This window comes from Vipera ursinii (assembly GCF_947247035.1).
Source record: "Vipera ursinii genome assembly, chromosome: 8".
Lineage (NCBI taxonomy): Eukaryota > Metazoa > Chordata > Lepidosauria > Squamata > Viperidae > Vipera > Vipera ursinii.
The window spans coordinates 8,361,783-8,384,363 of NC_139519.1; the positions used below are offsets into that span (position 1 = coordinate 8,361,783).

A 22,581-nucleotide genomic window follows, 5' to 3' on the forward strand; every position below is an offset into this window, starting at 1 on the left:
GTGCCTGGATCAGGAGTCTTAAGGCTCTGGCAAGTTATCTCTGCAAAATGTTGGCAAGAGGAGTCATTTGTAGCTTGATCAGCAGCCTACTGAGCCAAGGGGAACGGGAGAGCGAGCGTGAACAAGGACCAGCAGAACAAGAAAAAAAAAAAGATGCTTGACACACACCTGGCACCCTCAACCACATTTTCCTTGATTAAAAATAAAAAAGGTTTTTCACTCCCAATTTAGGTAAGAATGAACATGCGTACACATGGACACACAGACGGTCCTCGACTTAACAACCTTTCGAGTAACAATTGTTCAAAGTTACAATGGCTTAGGAGTTGATCTGTGGCTCATCCTCAAAGTTATGTCTGTCACACCGGTCCCACGCACACATTATTGCAATTCAGGTCACTGGCAACTGGCTCAAGTTTACGACGGGGGCAACATCCCATGGTTAGCTGATCGCGAACCCTAACAAGCCATGATCATGGGATTCGCTTAATGACTATGGCCATAAAATTGAGCTGGATCATATGAGGGCTTGCTTTATGACTGCACTAACATATGCCAGTCCCAATTGTAGTGTAAGTTAAGGACCGTCTGTATACACATTAAATAACAATAAAATAGAGACCTTAATGTTAAATAATTAGTTCCAAGGATGAAACTTGTAACTAATATGTATCTTGATGCAAATTGTAATGGTTCTTTTTTAAAAAAAATCTTATACTCAACTTTGAATGAAAAGTTAAATACTTTTATGCCTGTAACCCTGACATTCTCAATGGCAATAAATTTTTTTTTAAAAAATCTGCTATTTTCAATACTTTAAGCAATATTTTAAACATAATAGAACAAGTACATTATGTATATACTTCATATACGAAGTATATAACGAAGCGGGCCTGGCCTGATGGGACGGGGTGTGATTGTTACTATGATTTTAATTTTAAATTTGTATTATTATGGGCACTGTTTAATCATGTTTTAATAATTTTAATCTTTTGTATCTGTTTTTATGTATTGCCCTGTTAACCGCCCTGAGTCTCTTGAGAGAAGGGCGGTATATAAATTAAATTAATAATAATAATAATAATAATAATAATAATAATAATAATAATAATAATAATAATAATAATAATAATAATATACTATTATTTCTGGAAGACCTCCATTAACCCCGATTCCCCAGTTAAACATATATTTATTTATTGCATTTACATCCTGCCTTTTCTTCTGAAAATTGAAAGAGGCTTTTTAGGTGGTGGTGGTGGGGGGTATCTTTCCCTCCCATTCAAGCAATTCTGTAAAAAATGCTAGATATGGAAGACATGGCTGGTGCAATATCCCTTAGTGAGCAATACTTTCTATTTCAGCATGGTTCTCCTCATTTCCAGTCCAGCTTGTTCAAAACTACAGTTTTTCATGAATGCATCTTCAACCAAAGGGGTTCATTATAATGAGGTGCAGGATCGGATAAGATATTTACATGCAAGTTCCTCCTGATCTAAGAAAGTGTATTTTTCATCCTATCTTTGGGTGGAAGAATGCCAAAGATGTTGTTCTCCATGTCTTTCTTTTGACATTTCTGTGGGTAGACTCAATAGACTTTTGATCTGATTAAGTTCCTAAAGGTGTCATCTACCTGCGGCTGTTTATCACAGGCTCCCCTCTGACCTCAGTGGACAGACTGGGTCTCATTGGGCTGTATGGGCTGCCAGGTCTATACCCAGGAGAGGAAGGACTGTAGGGGCTGGTGGGCCGTGGACTGATGGAGGCTGGACTTGAGTAGGAAGATCTCACTGAATTCTGACCATTGTCTCTAGTTCTCACCACATCCTGTTGGGAAAGGCAAACATAATTAAAAAAAAACAAGTTCAGAAGAATAGGCTGTATACAGAAAATCAAAGCGACATCAGCCACAGGGGCACAAATTAATGCTAGCTGCTCTTTGATAGCATCCCCACATTGGATGACTAAGATCACTCTTCATCCCTAACCATAAAAGGAGCCCTACCCTGACTGGCTTCTTCCCACATATTGTTAACTTTTGAAGAAAAGTCATGTTAACAAAAGTTATGTTACCCAGGCAGTACTGGTGGTACCCAGATAGCTCCTCCTCCACACACAGGGAAAACAAAGTTGTTGCGAGAAGCGGCGTAATCTTTGGCTCACTTAATGAAATTGGACTGATTCTTGTCAGCCCCATCTAGCAAGCTGAAATGAAGCAAAGGGATCCTTACCTGAAACCGTATGGCCAACATCTCTGGGGAACTTTCGCCATTAGTCTGGCTGGGAGAAAACTGCTGTGACCTGAGGCAAGACAAGAGGACAAAGGCAGATAGTTAAGAACCAAAGTATCTTAAGCAATCAGTTGACTGACAGGTTCACCAACCCACTTATGAAATAAGGAACCTTCTATTTAAAAAAAATGCCACCAAAAATATTGAAATTGATGAGTTCTGCCAATTTCCCCTTCTAGTTCAAGTGAGAAGAAGACAAATAGCATTGTGGAGACTATGAAGGGTGAGAAGGCATAGGTCCAAGGAGGACATTGTCAAGAGAGGGGCTCAGACCTCCCATTGGAAACAAGGTCTCCTCCAAGACCAGCTGATGGAAAATATGAAGTCCTTGATGCCCTCTGAGCTTCAGGAATGAAGGCAAATAGATGTGTCTCAGGATAACGTTGCAAGATCGAATCTGGACCGGTCACTGGGACCAGAGATTTATTCTTCAGAGCTAAAGGTCACTGGGCCCCTTGTCAGTCAACAGAAGTGCTAATTTACCACCAGTTTATGAAGTATTTGGGAGCCAAGGGCTTGGCAGCACAGGGAAAACAACCAATCGCCAGCCGTCAACACACCAATCAACCAATAGGAACGCACCGCATAAATACAAGTCACAGAATTGCCCAAAGCACATATTGCAGTAGACAAAAGTAGAGCGAAGGTGGGCTTCAGTACAAATCCAAAAGCTTAGAAGACTAAATCTCTTGTTCCAGTGACCGACCCAGATTCGATCTCTCTGAGCTTGGTTGTTTTCTTGTAGACATCTCATTAGCCAACAACTACCCAACTTTCATTACCTAGTTTGGAAACGAAATATCTGTAAGAAAACAAGCAAGTTCAGAGAGTACCAAGGACCTCACAGTTCAAGACAGAGCTACAAATAGTCTCTTCTATTGGGAAAGGAAAAGCAATTGGTGCTTGCTTCCTTGGCACAAGTAAGAGGGATCTAAAGCAAGAGAAGGCACTTGGCCAACATCATTGCCAAAGCCAAACATGGCCTGGAATCTGCTCAGCCATTTCTCAATCCAGCTTCACTTCCAGCCGGTTTCTGCATGGGAGAAAAACTTGCCACATGGAAGACCCCTTAGGTACTCTTTCATCTCACACCAACACCCCACCATAAATAAATAATCCTTTCTTAACCAGGACAGTTTGCCTTTCCCACAGGGTGTTCACTCTAAGGCCTTTAAATGAGCCACAGATGGCACACTCTTAGTGCTTCCATAACGGCTCTTTGCTCCAGCCAAGATGCAACAGAGACGGGCTTCTTAACCAGGGATTAAAAGAGGGTTCTGCCACTCCCAATTACCTTACATCAGAAGAGATGCTGACTCCAGCCACAGAACAAGGGGAGGTTTGGGATACCTCCCTGCCCCCAACCCCAGACACTAAAATTGGGAGCAGGGAGTGGGTGAGGGGACTGAGTGGTTCCTTTTATATTCTCTCTACAAGAATGCACTTTGATGTAGCTGAGAGCTGGAATTCATTAAAGGGAATTAAATTATGGAGTGGGGGGAAAAGAGAAAGAACCAAAAGGCAGTAAGAAGGAGAAGAGGGCAGATTGTAGAGCCGGGATGTCCAACCTTAAGGCTTGTGGACTTCATTTCTGACTTCAGTTGCTGAGTTGCCCCTTCTCCTAGCACAGGGGTCTTCAAACTTGGCCCTTTGATGACTTGTGGACTTCAACTCCCAGAATTCCTTAGCTAGGCACGCTGACTGAGGAATTCTGGGAGCTGAAGTTCACAAGTCATCAAAGGGCCAAGTTTGAAGACCCCTGTCCTAGCAGAACAGGCTGGGCCGACACCTTGCAGATCAAGCTACCACCTCTCGTTTCATGCAAAGAGATAGAAAGAAGACAAAATCTCACTAGCAAAAGCCAAACCTTTTAAGTCAATCATCAATAGAACCTCTACACCACAGGATCCAACCTTGAAAACTTTAAGGCTCGTGGACTTCGACTCCCAGAATTTCCCAACCAGCCTTGCTCCTTAGTCAAAGTCTTAGTCCTTAGTTTAACGCTGTTGATGGGCAGCCTTGAAAGTGTGTAAGCTAAGCCTACTAATCTAAGCATATTCTTGGAGGCGAGTCAGGTTACTACGGTGACTAGGAACAGAGCGGGATAGGGACCAAGCAATGCAATTAGCCTCTTTCATATTGTACTTGTATCAGCCCTGGAGAATGTTCCTTGTGGGGTGTTAGAGGATTCAGACTTTCTCCCTTTGGCATCTGGCACTGCTAGAAATACACAGTCTTCCAAGTCTGAAGCTCTCGCATTCCTGTTTTCTTCTGGAATTAAATTTTGGTGAGGACTCAAGCTGCCCTAAGTGAGGAGGAAGGTGTGGAGGGCAGATTTAAGCTAAATGTTGCCAGATGAGACCCTTGTTTAACAGCAAGGCTTTATAACAGCATAATTATACAAGGATGGGCTCAACTTTATATGGAATAACTGACAAAGCAGGAATGTTACCTCAATTATAGCTACTCTGGCAACCTGAACAAGAGGCTAGACAACCATTGATCTGGGAGATTTAAACTGGCTGATTGGACTTGGAATCCCAACTACCAGAATCCATGAAACAAACAAATCCAAGACCTATACTTTAAAAGGAGATATAATAAAGGGGGGAGGAATGCTCAGGTTGACAAAGAAAAGAAATACAAAAGGAGAATGCTTGTTTTTTCTAAGCTTTGCTTGTTTATAAAAAGCTATACATACAGTGAAAGATATCTCTGAAGGCATAAGGTGCATGTAATCCTAGAAGAAAAATGAAATCTCTGCTAGCAGCTTCAAAACCAACATTTCAGGTGCCAGAACACTCTTGTTTTTGCAGCAAGAGATAATATCACTACCATTTTGAAAAGCGTTGTGTCATTTGTTTATAGAACTGGCATAACGTCAAGTAGTCTGATCAGTTCATATACACCATGCAATCAGTTCAAACATGCTTAAGCTTCCTAAAAAAATAGAGTAAAAATATAAAGGTTGAATTGAAAGGCAGAACATAAACAATTTGAGTGGAATACACAAAGCCAGATGTTAACCTCTAAAAGGTTGTTTAGAAAAGCCAGATCTGAACGGTCTTCTTGAAGATGACAAGAGAAAGGAACCTCTCAACCTGGGGTCTTCAAACTTGGCCCTTTTATGACTCGTTGACTTCAATTCCCAGAATTCCTCAGCCAGGCACGCATGCCTGGCTAAGGAATTCTGGGAGTTGAAGTCCACAAGTCATAAAAGGGCCAAGTTTGAAGAGCCCTGCTCTGAACCTTGAGATGCAGCAAGCTTGTTCCAAAGAGTCAGAGCAGCAAAAGTCAAGAGTTGACCCACTGTGGATTTCAGCCTTTCCAAATCCAGATGAGCTGCAATTACAACTCATGGAATCCCAACTGTCTTGGCTGGGAATTATGGGAATTGTAACCAGAAGAGATTCCAGCTAAGGGAAGACTGCTCTGTTCTATAGAGTATCAAATGCTTGTCCAGATAGCCTGTTAGGCAAATAGTTGCATTGACTTTGGAAGACACAGGTTATTTTCAGGGTCTTTACGCTTCCTTGTAAAGTGGGCTCTAATAAGGCTGCCAGATAGTTGCTAGTCAATGCAGAAGCAAATTAACAGGGAGAAAACAGCTTTTAAAAAGTGAGATTAAGGCTAAGGACATATCTGAAAAACCAGTAAAATAGTTATACATGAAGAGAAATGGTCAGAAAACATGGTCAGAAAATACATTATTTTTAATCTAAGGGTCTCATACTATATTGCACAACATATTCATTTCCAGGTTACAAAACTCACAGCCCCGAAAGATAAAAACTAAGTGAAACCAAAGAATTTGAAATCACCATTCCACTTCCTGGTTATCTTTAACCCTATTTCTTCTGCCTGGAACCGACATGAGACATATGCAGAAATGCAGCATTTTATTCTGTGACTGACCATCACCAAAACAAAATCAAAATCATGCTACAACTTAGAAACCCATTGTCTTTACTACTGTCAGATTTGGATGGTGGGGGAACGTGCTTACTCTTAAATCCTGAATTTGTCTTGTTTTCTATATTGCAATTTTTAATTTGCGAGGAGTCCTCCATCTCCATGAGCAACCACCCATCCCTCCAAAGCCAGGTCATCTAGGCAACCTAAGAATTTATTGCTAAGCACAAGTTTAAATTTTTATCTTGCATTTCAAAGTGGCATTTCATAAGAAGTTGGACATAAATAGCAGGAGTCTAAAGAAGAATAGAGCAAAACACGTTCAAAAGCGGAGGGGAAGTTATTAATGAAATACCAATGTACATTTTTAAAAATGTGCAGTCCATCCTGTTAGGAGAAAAGATCTAGCCAAGGCCAAGAATTTGATTGCATAACTTCCTTTTTTTACCCATAACGCAGACATGACTACTCTAAATGGCAGCTGTTTACTTAATCTATGCCTCACCATATGACAACTTATATTGTTTGCTACTAGTTTTACAATCCTGTTATGGCCTATGGCCAAGATGGAAATAAATGTCACCTAGACCAAATCTCCATACACCCATTTTAGACCCAGCTATAACTAAGCTAATATTATTGAGGTATGTCTGTCGACTAGATAGATAGGTAGGTAGCTAGGTAGGTAGGTACAGACAAGACAGACAGATGTAGATAAACAGATCAATCCATCCACCTATTCTATCTGCTCTGTGTATTTACTGCATGTATTTTGTCTATATCATCTATCTATCTATCTATCTATCTATCTATCTATCTATCTCTATCTATCTATCTATCTATCCATCCATCCATCCATCCATCCATCCATCCATCATCTATCCATCCATCCATCCATCCATCCATCCATCCATCTATCATCTATCTATCTATCTATCTATCTATCTATCTATCTATCTCTATCTATCTATATCTATCTATCTATCTATCTATCTATCCATCCATCCATCATCTATCCATCCATCCATCCATCCATCCATCCATCTATCATCTATCTATCTATCTATCTATCTATCTATCTATCTATCTATCTATCTATCTCTATCTATCTATCTATATCTATCTATCTATCTATCTATCTATCCATCCATCCATCCATCCATCCATCCATCATCTATCCATCCATCCATCCATCCATCCATCCATCTATCATCTATCTATCTATCTATCTATCTATCTATCTATCTATCTATCATCATCTAGTACTCTAGGACAGGAGTCGTCAATCTTGGCAACTTTAAGACTTGTGGACCCCTGCTTTAGGAGGATTGGGAAACAAGACAAAATAAGGAAACGTAGCAGGAAACACTCCATGGACTGGGCATATTAACACATTAAAAATCCTAAGGCCTGGTGTCTATGGGGCTTCTCAATCATCCAGGTTATGATTGTCCCAAAAGGCAACTGGACTTTGTTTTTTCCTTTGAAAATGTTTTGCTTCTCATCCAAGAAGCTTCTTCAGTTCTCAAGGGTCTTGAGTTCTAAGGGCTGGTGGTGACTTCTTAGTAAAAGGCAGAACCTAAGACTGTGTTTTTTTTTAAAAAAAAAATCTCAGCTGAGGTCTATTACGTGAAGACTCCTGGAAACCAGTCAAGAATAATAAGTAGAGAACAAGATTGGTGTTCTCCAGCTTAAACTTTGTCTTGGACCTCTTCCACATTTTCTTAATGGATGTGCTAGGTATCCACATGTACAATTTTTAGAATACCATAGCATGTAAAAAAAATTGCTTTTAAAAGATCCTGGTGATATTCTTATCTTAAACCAAACCAAGACATGGCATATACTAACTAGTTCAAGAGTGACACACAAGAAATGTGCTAATACAACTTTTTCACCTGGGTGTCCTCCAGATGTATGAAGGGCCACTGCTTGAAGTTTCTCAGGCTGAGGTACTTGATGGGAACCAAAGGTATTCTTGCTAAAATTGTCTAATAATTAAGTAGGAAAATCCTCAAGGATTAAGAAGAAAGGTGTATGCACATTAATTAGAATAAAGCACTAAAGTGCGCACAATAAATTCCAATCAGGATTACTGGTATGGAGAATTCTGAACCAGAAAAATCAGCCTCATAACAGCTGAAGAAGTCAACCAACTAAAAACATTGAGCCAACTCACAAAGCTTCAAGTGCCCCAGGACAAGTGTGGGTTGGGAGCAGGAGACAATCAGCATGTTCAAAGGAGGGGAGGAGAGGAAGAGGAGAGGATGAGCTGAAAGTCCCGGAATGAGAGGAATGTTGCTTGTTGAACTGCTCAAGTTCAGTCTGTCAGTTTTGGAATGGTGCCAAGATGCCATTAGGGCTTTCCAAGGTGATCTTGCATCTACCATACAACAGAAGATGACACGAAAAGAAGGCACAGCAATGAACAAAGATGATAGGACCTTGGTTGGCTAGGCAGCTGTGGACAGATGGCAATAACACATCTAGATTTTCCACCACGTACACACAACACTCCAGTGCACACACAAATACTGCTGCATACCAAACATGCAAGCCAGAGCATGCAATGAAAGAGCGCAACAAGATCCTGCCGAGGCTCACACAGCAGATGCAAAGTAGTACATCTCAGCTCCAATAATTCCAGCAGAAGAGAAAGTTGAGTTAAGGATTTCCCTAGGATTCCCTTCACTGGTCTCATCTCGATCATCTGAGGCATCTGACCAACATCCAGTTGAGGGTGTGGAAAGAGAATTTCTGAATCATGCCAGTAAATGCCACACCCTGCATTGTGAGCTGCTCGTAAAGGCATAGTCCATTTTGCTCAAACCAGAAAAGTCCAGGTCTTGCCTTTCGCTGAAGACAATAACCCTGTTTTCTTCTCCACCTTACATGATTCTGCCAGTCTTTTCTCCTGTCCAATGGCCGATGAGCTACTTCACCAAAGGGTAGCCTTCCCATCCCATTTAGAACATAGAACAATAGAGTTGGAAGGGACCTTGGAGGTCTTCTCGTCCAACCCCTTGCTCAAGCAGGAGGCCCTATACCATTTCAGACAAATGTTTGTTTATGGGATCACAGATCTACTGCAGCTTATGCAAGAGGCCCAGGAAAACTCAGACCGCAGTCCCAACCGATAGCACATCTCGTGTTTTGTTAATCAGAAGTTCTCCTGGCCTACCTCTCCTAAAAAGGCCCCATGAGAAAGAGGGGAAAACTTGGCTCTTTCAGTCCTTTCTCCAAAACAAATACCAACCGCCGTCACGGAGACCTTGAAGGACATTCAGTGTCAGCAACCAGAGCGTTGGCAAGCAGAGATTCGGGTGTTGATTTGGCCTGTGGCTCTACAACCTAGAAGACCTTGCCCAACAACTTCCCAGAAGAATACACCCTGTCCTGGTGAAAGAGGTTCTCACACATCCATAAAAGAAGAGAAATGGGTTGCATAAGCCAACAATTAGATATTTCTGATTAACTGGGGGAGAAGGGAGGGTAAGGGGGGGGGAAAGGGGGCTTCTTCGCTTTTTAAAACTCGGAGCCCACCCTCAACACTATTTCAAGTGTGCATACATGGAAACAAGTTAAGCTTTAGGAATGCCATCCGATCCTTTTGGAAAGTGCACGGATATTCTCACAATGCACAAAAAACAACTGAGATTAGGAAGGAGACTCGAAAGCAAATCATGTTTTGATGTGGATTCCCCCCCCCCCTTTTTTTTTTTTTGCTTTTCTCTTAATAAAAATCATCCAGTACGAACAACTAAGCAGAGCTCAGCGTTATTCTGGATAAAAACACTGAAATAAATACAGCACAGCACACAACACACTGTAGAGTGGCATACAACCATTTCAGGGAATGTATTTGGATTTCTTTGGTACAACAACCTCTGTGGACAAGTGTTTGCATATGAAAGATCCTAAACAAGGAGACGAAGCTGTTTCACCGATCTTGTAAGGACCTTTCCCATCCGTAGGCCGTTCCCAGCAACAGTTCCCAAGTCCTCAACCCCCAACAACAACAAGAGTAAACAAGAGCACAAGCATTGGAACCAGCTGGAGGGAAAAAAATCTGCAAAATTGCTTCTCCTTCCAGTTAGCCCACCGTGGTTCAGCTGCTTGCTGCTTTCCAAACCGCCAACAGGCTCTCACAGCCAACAAAGCAGCTTAGGAACACTGTGGAAGAGAAACCAACCGTCTGACAAACAACAATGCAAAAAAAGATGCTGAGACCCATAGGAAAGAGTGCAGAGAAGAGCAACGAAGAAGATAAAGGGGCTGGAGGCTCAACTGTATGATACAGGGTCGAGGGAGCGAGGTATGTCTAGCTAGCCTATTGAAGAGAAGTGGGGACACGATGGCAGTCTTTCAGTCCTTGAGGGGCTATCGTAGAAAAGAGAGGATTGACCAGGGGACAGAACAAGAAGCAATGGATGGAACATAATCAAGGAGAGAAGCAACCTAGAACGAAGAAGGAATTTCCTGACAGTGAGAACAATTAACCAGTGGAATGCTGTTGCCTTCAGAAGTTGTGACTGCTCCATCCGCCGGAGGTTTTTAAGAAGAGACTGGACAACCATTTGTCTGGAATGGTATAGGGCAGGGGTAGGCAACCTCAGCTCTTTTATGACTCGTGGACCTCAACTCCCAGAATTCCTGAGTCGCTGACTCAGGAATTCTGGGAGTTGAAGTCCACGAGTCATAAAAGAGCCGAGGTTGCCTACCCATGGTATAGGGTCTCTGCTTGAGCAGAGGGCTGGATTGGAAGACTTCTAAAGTTCTTCCAACCTGTTATTCTATGTCCTAACTGCACTATCCACTTCCACCCTCAGGGCCTTCAAGCCAGGAATCTTCTCTGTCTTTCTCCGGATCTAAATGTGCAAATCATCATGGTATGCTGCCTATTAAAACTGTGGACTTTTTGAATGGAATTTGTTGTCCTGAATCTTTTGATTCTTCCAGTCCTAGCACACAGAAAGCAGTCAATAGCCAGCAACCTTACAGAGAAAGGGGTCTTAAGTGCCCATTGCTTATAAGTCTGGAAATACCTCCCAACTAATGCCAAATAGCAAAACACGGTGCATTAAGTTTTATTATCAGTATTAAAGGTAAAGGTAAAGGTTCCCCCGCACATGTGTGCTAGTCGTTTCCAACTCTAGGGGTCGGGTCGGTGCTCATCTCCGTTTCAAAGCCGAAGAGCCAGCGCTTGTCCGAGGATGACTCTGTGGTCATGTGGCCGGCTTGACTAGATGCCAAAAGGCACACGGAACGCTGTTACCTTCCCACCGTAGTGGTCCCTATTTTTCTACTTGCATTTTTACATGCTTTCAAACTGCTAGGTTGGCAGAAGCTGGGACGAGTAACAGGCACTCACTCTGTTACGCGGCACTCGGGATTCGACCCACCAAACTGCCGACCCACTGAGCCACCGCGTCCCTGTATTAGTATTAGGCAATGCTAAAAACATTGATGCTTTTTAAGATGCTAAAAAATATGCAAAGATTATGTGCCTGTCACCTCAGGGGTCTCAGAATGTCCTGAACTGGCAATGAGATGACACTTACTCAGTTGGAAAAGAAAATTTAGAAAAAAAATTCCCAAGTCTGTAGACATTTCCTATTACACAAGCTGTGCACTCGCATACACAGAGTTAAATATTCACAATTTCTGCTTCAGTTTGTCACCATCTTTCCATGAGCCTGGCATAAGAGATCTACGCTATCCCATATTATCTAGCTTTGCACTTCATTGATGCTTTTGTTAAGCTTTCATACCTGAAGCAAGTTTACAGTAAGCTTAAATAAAGACTATTTGTAGCTCAAGGTTGAAATGAGGGTTCCTTGGTGTTCTGTGATCTCGTTTGTTTTCTTACAGATGTTTCGTTACCTAAACTAGCTAATATCATCAACACTCATGATGTTACCTAATTTGAGTAGTGAAATATCTGCAAGAAAACAAACCACCTCAGAGGGCACCAAGGACCCCTCAGATCACTAAATTCACTAAAATGAATTCCTCCTCATGCCCTGTGAATAAGGTCCGCCATTTTGGATGTCAAAACACATACAGTTTTCAAGGCAACATTGATGAGACCTTGAGAAGATGAGGTCATGGAGGGGTTTCCCCTCATTTTATTCCCACAATAATTATTTAATAAACTGGGCTGATGGATAAGATCTGCATCCCCCATCCCCCAATTCTAAGATCGTATGAGGACCTAATCAGGGTTTCTCCAACCTTTGTGCAATACTTTAACCACTGAGAGTCTTCCAAGCATAGGGGGGAAAAATGTATTTGCTTTAGGAGGTACTTCTGGCACTTGCACGGCTTTACTTGAAATACAGGAGAGTATGCCTCAAGCAACCAAACCCTTCAGCTTTACGCTACTGGCATTGCCAAAAACAAAGTTCTTTTCTCTTGTGTCTACCTGCAACAAAAGGGACATGTAGGCCTCCTGACCAGCCATTAGAGAGATGACTCTCCACCATGTCCTATCTCCTAAGTGAAAATAAAAGCAGAGACATCGTTGAGTTAAGTTGAATTGCTTCTGGTGACAAGTTCATTGAGGTTTTTCAGCAAACAGTACCTAAATTATTGGTACTGGCTTTCCTCCAGGATGTCTCTCAATTAATTTCCCAATCTAGCCTCCACCTTTGAGATTCCTTGCTGTCTCTCATCCAAGAACTAATCAAGCCAGATAGCTCAGTTTCCAGGCCCAGAAAACTTCAATGATGTTCTGAAGCCTGCTGAGGCCTGCCTTCCATTCACTGGATTTCAACCACAGCAATGGGAACGCCAGGGAGATCAGCGGGCCAAGTCTGTTTTTCATTGGAAATGGCTAACTAATCATACTATAACATAATATTGCACAAATGATACCTCTGAGGTTGAGTTGCTCCTAAGGTTACCTGTGGGAAAGGGTACCTGAGCACATAGCTAGGTGGATGACTTTGTCTTCACTTAGATAAACTCACCTGTCCACTTGCAACTGCAGCTGACCAGGGCTCTGCTTTATCTTGTTCTGTGCCTCCACATTAAGCATCTCAGAAGTACTCTCCCCATTGATGGAAATTATGACATCTCCGGTTCGAAGGTCACCTAGAGCTGCTTTGCCATGCTCTATCACCTGTGTGTAGCACAAAGCAAAGCAAAGACATCTGCAACTGAAATGTGTTTGTTGGAAAATACATTCCTATTTTCTTAGCCATACTAAGGCGGAATCTTAGAATGTAAGGACAATATCATATTTTCCAATAGCCCAGTGTTTCTCAACCTTAGCGACTTTAAGCCTTGTGGACTTCAATTCCCAGAATTCCTCATCCAGCTTGCTTGTTGGCTGAGAAATTCTGAGAGTTGAGGTCCACATATAAAGTCATTAAAGTTGACAAACATTATTATAATTAAGAGAAACAGAAAATTCACATTTTTTTAACCTCTCCACCATCCAAAACAAGGATAGCCTTCCTCCGGTACCCAGACAAAGATCTGCATTAAGTATTTCTCAGGATTAATTAGTAATGTGTGCTAAATTAACTCCTTCAAGGGTCTGTCAATGAACTCAATTGTCCAAGCTCAATCATCCAATCTTGTTAACAAAGATTGGTCCACAGTTGCCACGAATCAACTTTTAGACTCCTTCAAGAATCCCTCCACTTGAACCTATTAATTGGTTCGCAACACTATGTTTAATTATAAATGCTAATTATTTCTGACTGACTCCCTCCAAAAACCTCTAGAATTAAATTTGCAAAAGATAAAACAAGAGCTCCTTTTGAAGGACTACTTATTCCTCCTGACAACTTTTTTAATGCAAGTTTTTCTTCTCTACATTGCCCAGTAATGTAAGGAGAAACCAGTAGTAGATAGACCACGCATTCATATCTGGAACCGAGAATGTGGTGCCCATATGTGCATGGCCTCTAGCTTGAAATTCTATGAGCTGTGTAGACTATCAAGAGGAGAGTAGATTGGACTTCATACAAAGCTGCTCTGTTCCTTAATATAAAGATCAGCCTTCAAGCCAGAAACAGAAAATTTTAATCGCCAGGTCAAGTAGCCTGGAGTGAGTCAGACCTAACTCACTTGAACCTCTAAGCGACCTCCACACGCAAAAAGCATTTTGGAGACAACAATGAGCAGGAAGTAGAAAAGTTGTGTTGTTTTCTTTAAGTGTGGTCTCCTCTCTCTTTGCTGGTTTCTAGACAAATAATTGTGTGAGCAGAAGCAGACTGAAACTTTTATGCAAAACTGTTGGTTAAAATGCAGAGTTTCGTCCTCCAAACAACTGTAATTTAAAGCACCACAAGGGAAGGGATGTGGCAAGGAAAGCACAATCTTTGAAATCACCCCAGGCATGTAAAGAAGTCCTTGCCACCATCCCTAATAGAAAAATGAAAAGACTACAGCCAACCATTTCAGAAAGCTTTTTATACTGCCTATGTTTAATTTATAAACTCAAAAGAAAGGGCAGAAAGAATTAGCTTGAAGAAGGAGAGAAAGAGCCGCATCCAAGGAAACGGTCAGATAAAGGAAACCTGCGTTTGGGCCAGGACTGCAACTCAAGCAAGCGTCTCATATAAAACCCTCCCTAGTTCTTACAAAGATAGGGTGGGGGGCAAGGCGCATTCAGACTTAAAAGATTCCATTACTTTTCCTTATAATAAAAGTAGTACTAGCATGCAGAGCTTTGGTTTCCTAATCTTTGAACAGCTGACAAATCAAAGCAGCAGTGAGAGGGTTCCCCAGACAGATGTTGACTTGGACCACAACTTTCCTTCAGCATCTTCTGCCAATAGTTTCTGGCATTATTGTTTTCTGAACTTGATATCTATTTACACTTAAATAGGAATGCTATAAATGAGTCTCCATTTCCCCTATGCTCTACCCAGGAAGTTCAAGATACATGAGTGGAACGAGTAGTATTGCCAGTGGTAAGGGGGCTTAGACCTCCAAGCAAAGTACAGTATTTCCTGCTATGTGTGTGTCTTTCTCCTTTCCTGAGGAAGCATAGGAGCAGAAAGGAGGAAAGAAGAGCCAGCCAATCAGCGAGGGGAAGAGTTTTGCAAACAATAAAAAGGTAAAGGTTCCCCCGCACATGCGTGCTAGTTGTTTCCGACTCTAGGGGCCGGTGCTCATCTCCGTTTCAAAGCCGAAGAGCTAGCGCTTGTCCGAGGACGTCTCCGTGGTCATGTGGCCGGCATGACTAGACGCCAAAGGCGCACGGAACGCTGTTACCTTCCCACCGTAGTGGTCCCTATTTTTGCAATTTTTACGTGCTTTCGAACTGCTAGGTTGGCAGAAGCTGGGATGAGTAACAGGCGCTCACTCTGTTACGCGGCACTCGGGATTCAACCCGCCACACTGCCGACCTTCTGATCGACAAGCTCAGTGTCCTAACCCACTGAGCCACTGCGTCCCTATAATAAAAAGGTACACAATATTAAATTTGAGGGTACCTTCAGGTATGGGGCCCTGGGCTTGCACCTAGGTCTTCAGTATTAGTAGACCAACTAGGAGGCACATCTACTCTAGGATCCTTTCAACTGAGCTCCCTGGATCAACCCCAAAGACAAGACTGAGAAAAACATCTCTGAAACTCTTCTTGCCTGCGTACCCACACTCTTGAGTCCATTCCCAGAAGAGGACTTCTCACTTAAAGGAAGGTGAACAGGGTCTGTTCTCTCCATTAGACTGAAAGGTCATGCTTGGCTCAACGCCCAGCAAAACAGACCTCTTTGACAGCCTTTGGCCCAACCAAACCTGGAATCCCTGGAGACACAAGCAATGTGCAGCATTCCAGGATGTCCTGCACAAATCCCACAAACATTCAGTGCAGGAACTGCCAAGCTAGTCAAGCTCTTCTTGTTCCCCTCTCGGTAGGAAATTCCATTCAGAGCGCCTAGCAAAAGAATGTTGTTGGTTGGAGAGAATAGGACAGCCCTGTCTTGGATTAAGCTTCACTACAGCTTCAAACTGCAATTTCAACCAAAATCTAGGTCTGTGAGTAATGACACCAAAACATATGCACTCATCAATTCTATCATTTAATTATTTATTTTTGCTTTAACCACATACACGTTTGGTTTACGTATCATGATTGTCCATAATGCAACATATTTAGTTTGGGCTTAACATGTTGCATAGATCCAGCCATTATAGTTGGAAATCAAGGCTTCTAGCTAGCTTACTGCGATTTCTTAGCCCAAAAATAGCATAGTTGGCTCAGTGTGCAAACTATGATTCCATGGCTTAGCTGATGTGTGAACCCAGCCAACTGTGGCTTACTTAGCAAATCTGGTTTGAAGAAACCTCAGCTGAGAGTGCTATGTCAATGCTGAAACAAATATTCCAGACCTGTTCCATTTCATTTCTGGACCAGATTAGTCATCTATCCTAGCTAGTATAAGTAGCACAAGGTGCAAACCAGCAGGACCATCTTTAATGGTGGAGAAGACCAACTCCCAACCTTTGCTGGATATATAAGAAAAGATGGAATCGCTGTAACTTCTCAATCAGAGCACTAGATGTGCCAGGATTGCAATGTTCAGAATTTTCCAGCAGGAAATTCATGGATCTTCAGTCAAAATATCTGGAAGTCCAGAGGCTGAAGATGGTTGCCCCAAACCTTATGAGAAACAAGGACTACACTGCAGTAGCAATAGCACTTATATACTTCATAGTGCTTCTCAGCCCTCTCTAATTGGTTTACAGAGTCAACATCTTGCCCCCCAACAATCTGGGTCCTCATTTTACTGACCTCAGAAGGATGCAAAGCTGAGTCAACCTTGAGCCAGGGAGAATCGAACTGCCAAACTGCTGGCAGCTTGCAGTCAACAGAAGTAGCCTGCAGTTCTGCATTCCAGCCACTGCACCACCACGGCTCATTCTCAAACTTGTCAAATTTCAGATATGTGGACTTCGACTCCTATAATTTCCTAGCCACCACAATTGTATGGCTGGCTGGGGAATTCTGGAGGCTGGTGTCCACACTTCTTATTTTGGCAGGAAGCCAAGGGAGCTGTAGTGTGCTACAGCTGGGTAGAAAGCTTCTTACTTCCTTTTAGTCTGGGGCACGTCATAGAGAGTGGGGGGAACAGAGACACTGACTATGGAAGACGTGAATTTTCAGACAAAAGTGCATCGAGTTGAAGAATGAGTCAAAGCCTGGTGCGAACCCAGAAAACGGGTTGATTAAGTTTATGTGACCAGAATTTCCCCATAAAGGATATTTCTCAGAGTTTGAAAGCTACAATTCTGCCACATAATATGGACAGCCAGCAGGAGAACAGCACGAACCCTCATTAGATTTCTAATGAACATCAGAATTCCATTTGTCCCCCCCAAAATTACATACTCAGACCTTTATGATGTTGACCACAGGGTTGGTTTGCTTACCTTAGACACTATGATGGGTTTTCTGAAGTCTCTTCCTCCTGTAATGCGGAAGCCCCAAGGTGCTGGGCCGGTCAGATTCACACTCACCGACATGGCCGCTCCACTAGAGGCAAGGTGACCACAGCACCCTGAAGGAAGACAGGAAGACACAGGAACTTAAGGTAGGAGAATATTTCTATGAAAAGCATGCAATAAAAGAAACGGACAATTATGAGAGCTGCCCAGGGAAGACCCAGATGTATTTATGCCAAAGCAGTTTCTTTTTTCCATAGGTAAAATGTGGTACTGTGTATTGGAGTTGGGAAACCATAGGCCCCCACATCAGGGGTCTTCAAACTTGGCAACTTTAAGACTTGTGGACTTCAAACTCCCAGAATTCCTCAGCCAGCCCTGGAAAAATGGAAAAATGCCTTCCAAAACCTCCTTTCTGCTTATAAATTCTTCATTTTTTTCACATTTTTTCCCCCTTCTTCCGCAAGACATTAACTCAATGAACAAAATATTGGTTCTGGTAAAAGAAGGAAGCAACGGGCCAAGAGAATTGGAAGAGTTACAGGCAAAGCTCTTCCCTTTGTTTAATTATCAGAAAATTACTTCTTAAGGTTTTAAAAAATGCACCAAAAACTCTCCGTCCTTTGGAAGTATTAAAATTGTGGGATGTGGAAAGGATTTCACAACATATTTTCTAGTGGTGATGAAGTGTTCTAACAATCCAAGAAGAATTTTTCCCCACTCTCCTCCCAAAAAAGAAAAAAAATCCTTCAGCTGTTTTTCCCCCCCAAAAAATGTTCAGATAGCATTTTTGAAAGCATTATCTAGCTCTTAATAAAATACACAAATCTAATCTTAGATTTAGCCATCATGAAACTCTGCATTTTCTCACAAGGACAGAACCGTTAAATCTATTCAGTCACATTCTGCGGACGGTCTGAGACCCCCCCCCCAAATCCCAGTCTTACCTTTACAATCCCCCCCAAACACTAAGAAGCACAGATATTTCAAGTATCTCTAGAGAATGTTGTGAAGCCCGACTAGCGCCTTGCATGGACTACTTAGAGTGCCTCAAAAAGGGAACTAGAAAATGAGATGGGTCCTATTGAGCCACATGGTGTGACAAACATTTGCCTTCCTGTCACAGATTCACGTCTACCAATCAACAAAGGCTGCAAGTTCCTTTTTGCTAGCCACAATCACCCAACCAGGAAACAAGCTCACTGCAAGTAAGTCCCAAGCTCTCTGCAACCCTAATCAGATTAAAAAAACACCCTCAGGACCACACCCTTGCGATGTGGTCTGTCCAATTTGCACTGTATCTCATTGGAACCTAACAGATTAGGGGCATGAAAGCAAAGTCAGAAGGTATTTTGGAAAGGTAAGTCAAGACCCACCCTTGATTTAGAGACACTGGAGGTCCAGAGTATCTCATTTGGGAACTCTCAACACCTCATCCAGCTAGGGACCTACCTCAGATTTTCTAACATAGGATCATCTGGATATATTGGGCTCCTAGAATTGTGGAAAGCAAAACTTCGGAGTGTTCTGGAAACTTTTCTTCCCAAAGTTGGCGACGGCTGATGTATATAACAGCTTTAGAGAAAGCACTCCTTATTTTGCAGATTGTGTGAGAAGCCATTGTTCATTTTAATTAGGCTTACTGAATATGCCACTGGCTAGCCACCATGCATGACATGCTGACCCATTGTAGCTAACCACATTTTGGTTTAGCTCAGCCCATGAGGTTGTTTATAGTTCAATATGTCATGCAAATCCAGAAAAGTGGATTGACTTAAACCATGACGGAGTTAATCAGAGATAGCATATCACGTAGCCACAACCATTTAATTCACCCACCGGGCTAAGCCAGTTTGTTTTGACCATGATCTCAACAAACCACAAAGGTCTGGTTCATACATAATGTTTGACTATTACCCTGATTTACAAAGCCACAGAGACTGGGTTCATGTGACCACTGTCAATATTTCAGCCTAAAAAGCTTCGTAGGGCAGCATCAAATATAAGTGCAATGTACACTGCAGCCTTACATTAAGTTTTGCTTTGAGCAATGTTTCTCAAATTTGGCAACTTTAAGATGCATGGACTTCGATTCCCAGAATTCCCCAACCAGCCAAACCACCATGCAGACTGGGGCATCCTGGATATTGAAGTCCATGCCTCTTAAACATGCTAAGGTGGAGAAACGTTGGCTTAGAGGCACAGAAAAGTTCTCTAAACAAGGAGCGACAAAATCTTAGCCAATATACTTTTTCAACATACCATGAGCAGCTTTCACTGACTACAGAAATAAGCAGCAGCATGCTGTGATATTTCACAACAGAATTAGATTTTTGGATGGATTAAGGAACGCTTACCACTCAGGGAACAATTCTTCTGAAATATAACAGTGTTTAACAAATGTGGGTAGGTGGTTCCGGTCTGCCTCTTTCTCTATATAATATTTAGCTATGCACACATAGGATACTTCGTTATTTCACAGGAAGTCTAAAGCAAAAACCAGCAACCACGATGCCACTATGCCTTGGAGCAGGGGTCTTCAAACTTGGCCCTTTGATGACACGTGGACTTCAAATCCCAGAATTCCTGAGCAGGGCACATGTGCCCGGCTGAGGAATTCTGGTAATTGAAGTCCAATAGTCATCAAAGGGCCAAGTTTGAAGACCCCTGCCTTGGAGCAACTGTCTTCAGAAGAGGAAGGGGAGATAAGACGTGTACTCCAGCCAGGGTGCTAGAATCCCACCCTTCCTCTCCCGTTGTCTGAATGAGGGTGGTTTATTATCTAAGCTCTGCCTTGGGCAGGATCATCTCCGATTCTGAGCTACCAGGAGGTGGAGAACAACAGGGGCATGAGATTTTTAGGAAGATGCATGAGATAGGAAAGCAGAGAAAGGACAACGGTGAGGCCCCCCCCTTCATTCCAATAATGGCAATCCTAATTGCTCAACTGCAATAAATAGCGTTCCAATCAGAAGCCCAATGGCTGCATAAACAGACACACCCCTGCCCAACTCATCAAGCAAAAGCGATGGCTACATCATACCGGCTTGGTTAAAAGCCTTGGGCAATGCAAGACATGCCCTTTTTGGAGGTTCATCCATTCAATTTTTCTACAGAACCTTCAGCAACTAGACGTGAACTCACCTCTCCAAAATACTTTGAATCTGAAGTCACAGCACCGGTTCCTCCAACGGTATAATACAAAAGCATTTTTTGTTTTTGTTTTCCAAATTTGCAATTGAAGTTCACACATACCACTCAATGCAGCGATTAAGCAACAAGCATGTAGACCATTCATAAGGCAGCCAAAGCATTCATACAGTCTGCTTCATCAAAAGCAAAGTACTTTTAATTTGGTCTCTAAGCTTGACTGATCGTACAATAAGGGCACCCTGGAGAAGATAAGACTCTTTAAGATTTTAAAACCTGGTTTTGAAAGTTTGTGCCAGGGGGGGAACGTCTTCACGAACTGATTAACACATGTGCAGTACTAAGCCTATCAAATGCTTAATGCAACTGTTAAAACAAAATTGAAGACTATCTGTAAGCTTCATATCCAAAGCAGAACATCCAGATTCATTTAATACTGGTCCATACAGAAGAAGTCCCCAACCCCAGGTCTGTGGACCAGCACCGGGCCACAGCATGCCAGAAACCGGTCCGTGCAAACAAGCGAAGCCCCATCCATGGGATGCAGGCAGTACATGAAACCACATCTCCTCCAGTCCATAGAAAAACCTCTCTCCATGGAACCGGTCCCTTGTGCCCATAAGGTTGGGGACTTTTGCCAGACAGTTTTAACCTTGTGAACTCTAAAGCTTCCTCCTTCCGTTATGTATTCAAGATGGACAGTGATTAATATTTATATGTTACTTATGTGTAAGGGTGTAGGTCTATACCAGGGGTAGGCAACCTCGGCTCTTTTATGACTCATGGACTTCAACTCCCAGAATTCTTGAGTCAGTATAGCTGACTCAGTATAGCTGACTCAGTAGAGGCGAGGTTGCCTACCCCTGGTCTATACATATGTTCTATATAGTAGTTTTAAATGTGTGTTAGGTATGTGTACACTTTGAGAGCAAGCAACTAAATTTCATTTTTAATGTGTGCCATTGTGCCCATAGTAAAAAAAATGACAATAAAGGTTCTCTTATCTATCTATATTTGTGAAAAACAAAGATGCCCTCACCAACACCCATTATGCACCTTAGTAACATTCACTGAGATTCTCAATATGCCAACAGCCAGGCAGGGATAAACACCCCCCAACCCCTCATATAGGCTGAAGTGTAGGGATGGGAAATCATGCCTAAGGATACCCCTCTGCCAAATTTCAATTTCAAGCTTGAATCAAGGGGTTGTCTACTCCCGTAGAAAAAGACGCAGCAGGAATTGTCTGGCCAAAAAAAATGCATCTAAGAAGATCCAACATTTTCCAAGAATCTGGAATATCAGCAAAGAGCAAGAATGGTTAAAGATTTTTTTATTTTTAGTTAGAAGAGCAAAGAAGGGACTCATTGAAAGACACAGAAGTTACTGGTTCAGGGAGGGGAAGTGAGGTCTCTAGAGACACGTCAGCACCAGACATTCGGTGCCCTAGGCCATCTCCTAGGATTTCCCGCTCATCAGGAAGATATTTTTTTGGGGGGAAGGGTTAGAAAACAGACAAAAGCTCAAAACTAGTGCAGGAAGTCCACAGCTACACACTTGATGTCTACATTCGTTTTGCAACTCAGTGTGAAAGATTTGCTCAGCTACCCCATTCTCCCAGGAGACTAGGCTGGGCTGGCACCTTGCAGATCAAGCTACACCTATCCATTTCATGAAAACAAGGTAAAAATCTTAAAGCCGGACCTTTTAAGTCAACCATCAATAGAGCCCGGGGTGTCCAACCATGGCAATTGTAAGACTTGTGGACTTCAATTCCCAGAATTCTAGGAGATGGAAGTTCACACGCCTTACAGTGCCCAAGTTT

General features: G+C 42.4%; 1 protein-coding gene across 1 annotated transcript in view; it reads right to left on the reverse strand.

The window, feature by feature from the left end:
• Nucleotides 1-18,622, reverse strand: part of PDLIM2 (PDZ and LIM domain 2) — a 44,492-nt gene extending 25,870 nt beyond the window's left edge. Inside the window, exons 1-5 of the mRNA XM_083368468.1 lie at nucleotides 18,554-18,622; nucleotides 17,595-17,722; nucleotides 13,175-13,326; nucleotides 2,232-2,301; nucleotides 1,634-1,827 (exon numbers count right to left, since the gene is read on the reverse strand). Of these exons, the coding sequence (XP_083224594.1) occupies nucleotides 1,634-1,827; nucleotides 2,232-2,301; nucleotides 13,175-13,326; nucleotides 17,595-17,687 (509 nt within the window). The 5' untranslated portion in view covers nucleotides 17,688-17,722; nucleotides 18,554-18,622. The remainder of the gene's footprint in view (nucleotides 1-1,633; nucleotides 1,828-2,231; nucleotides 2,302-13,174; nucleotides 13,327-17,594; nucleotides 17,723-18,553) is intronic.
• Nucleotides 18,623-22,581: the final 3,959 nt, after the last annotated feature.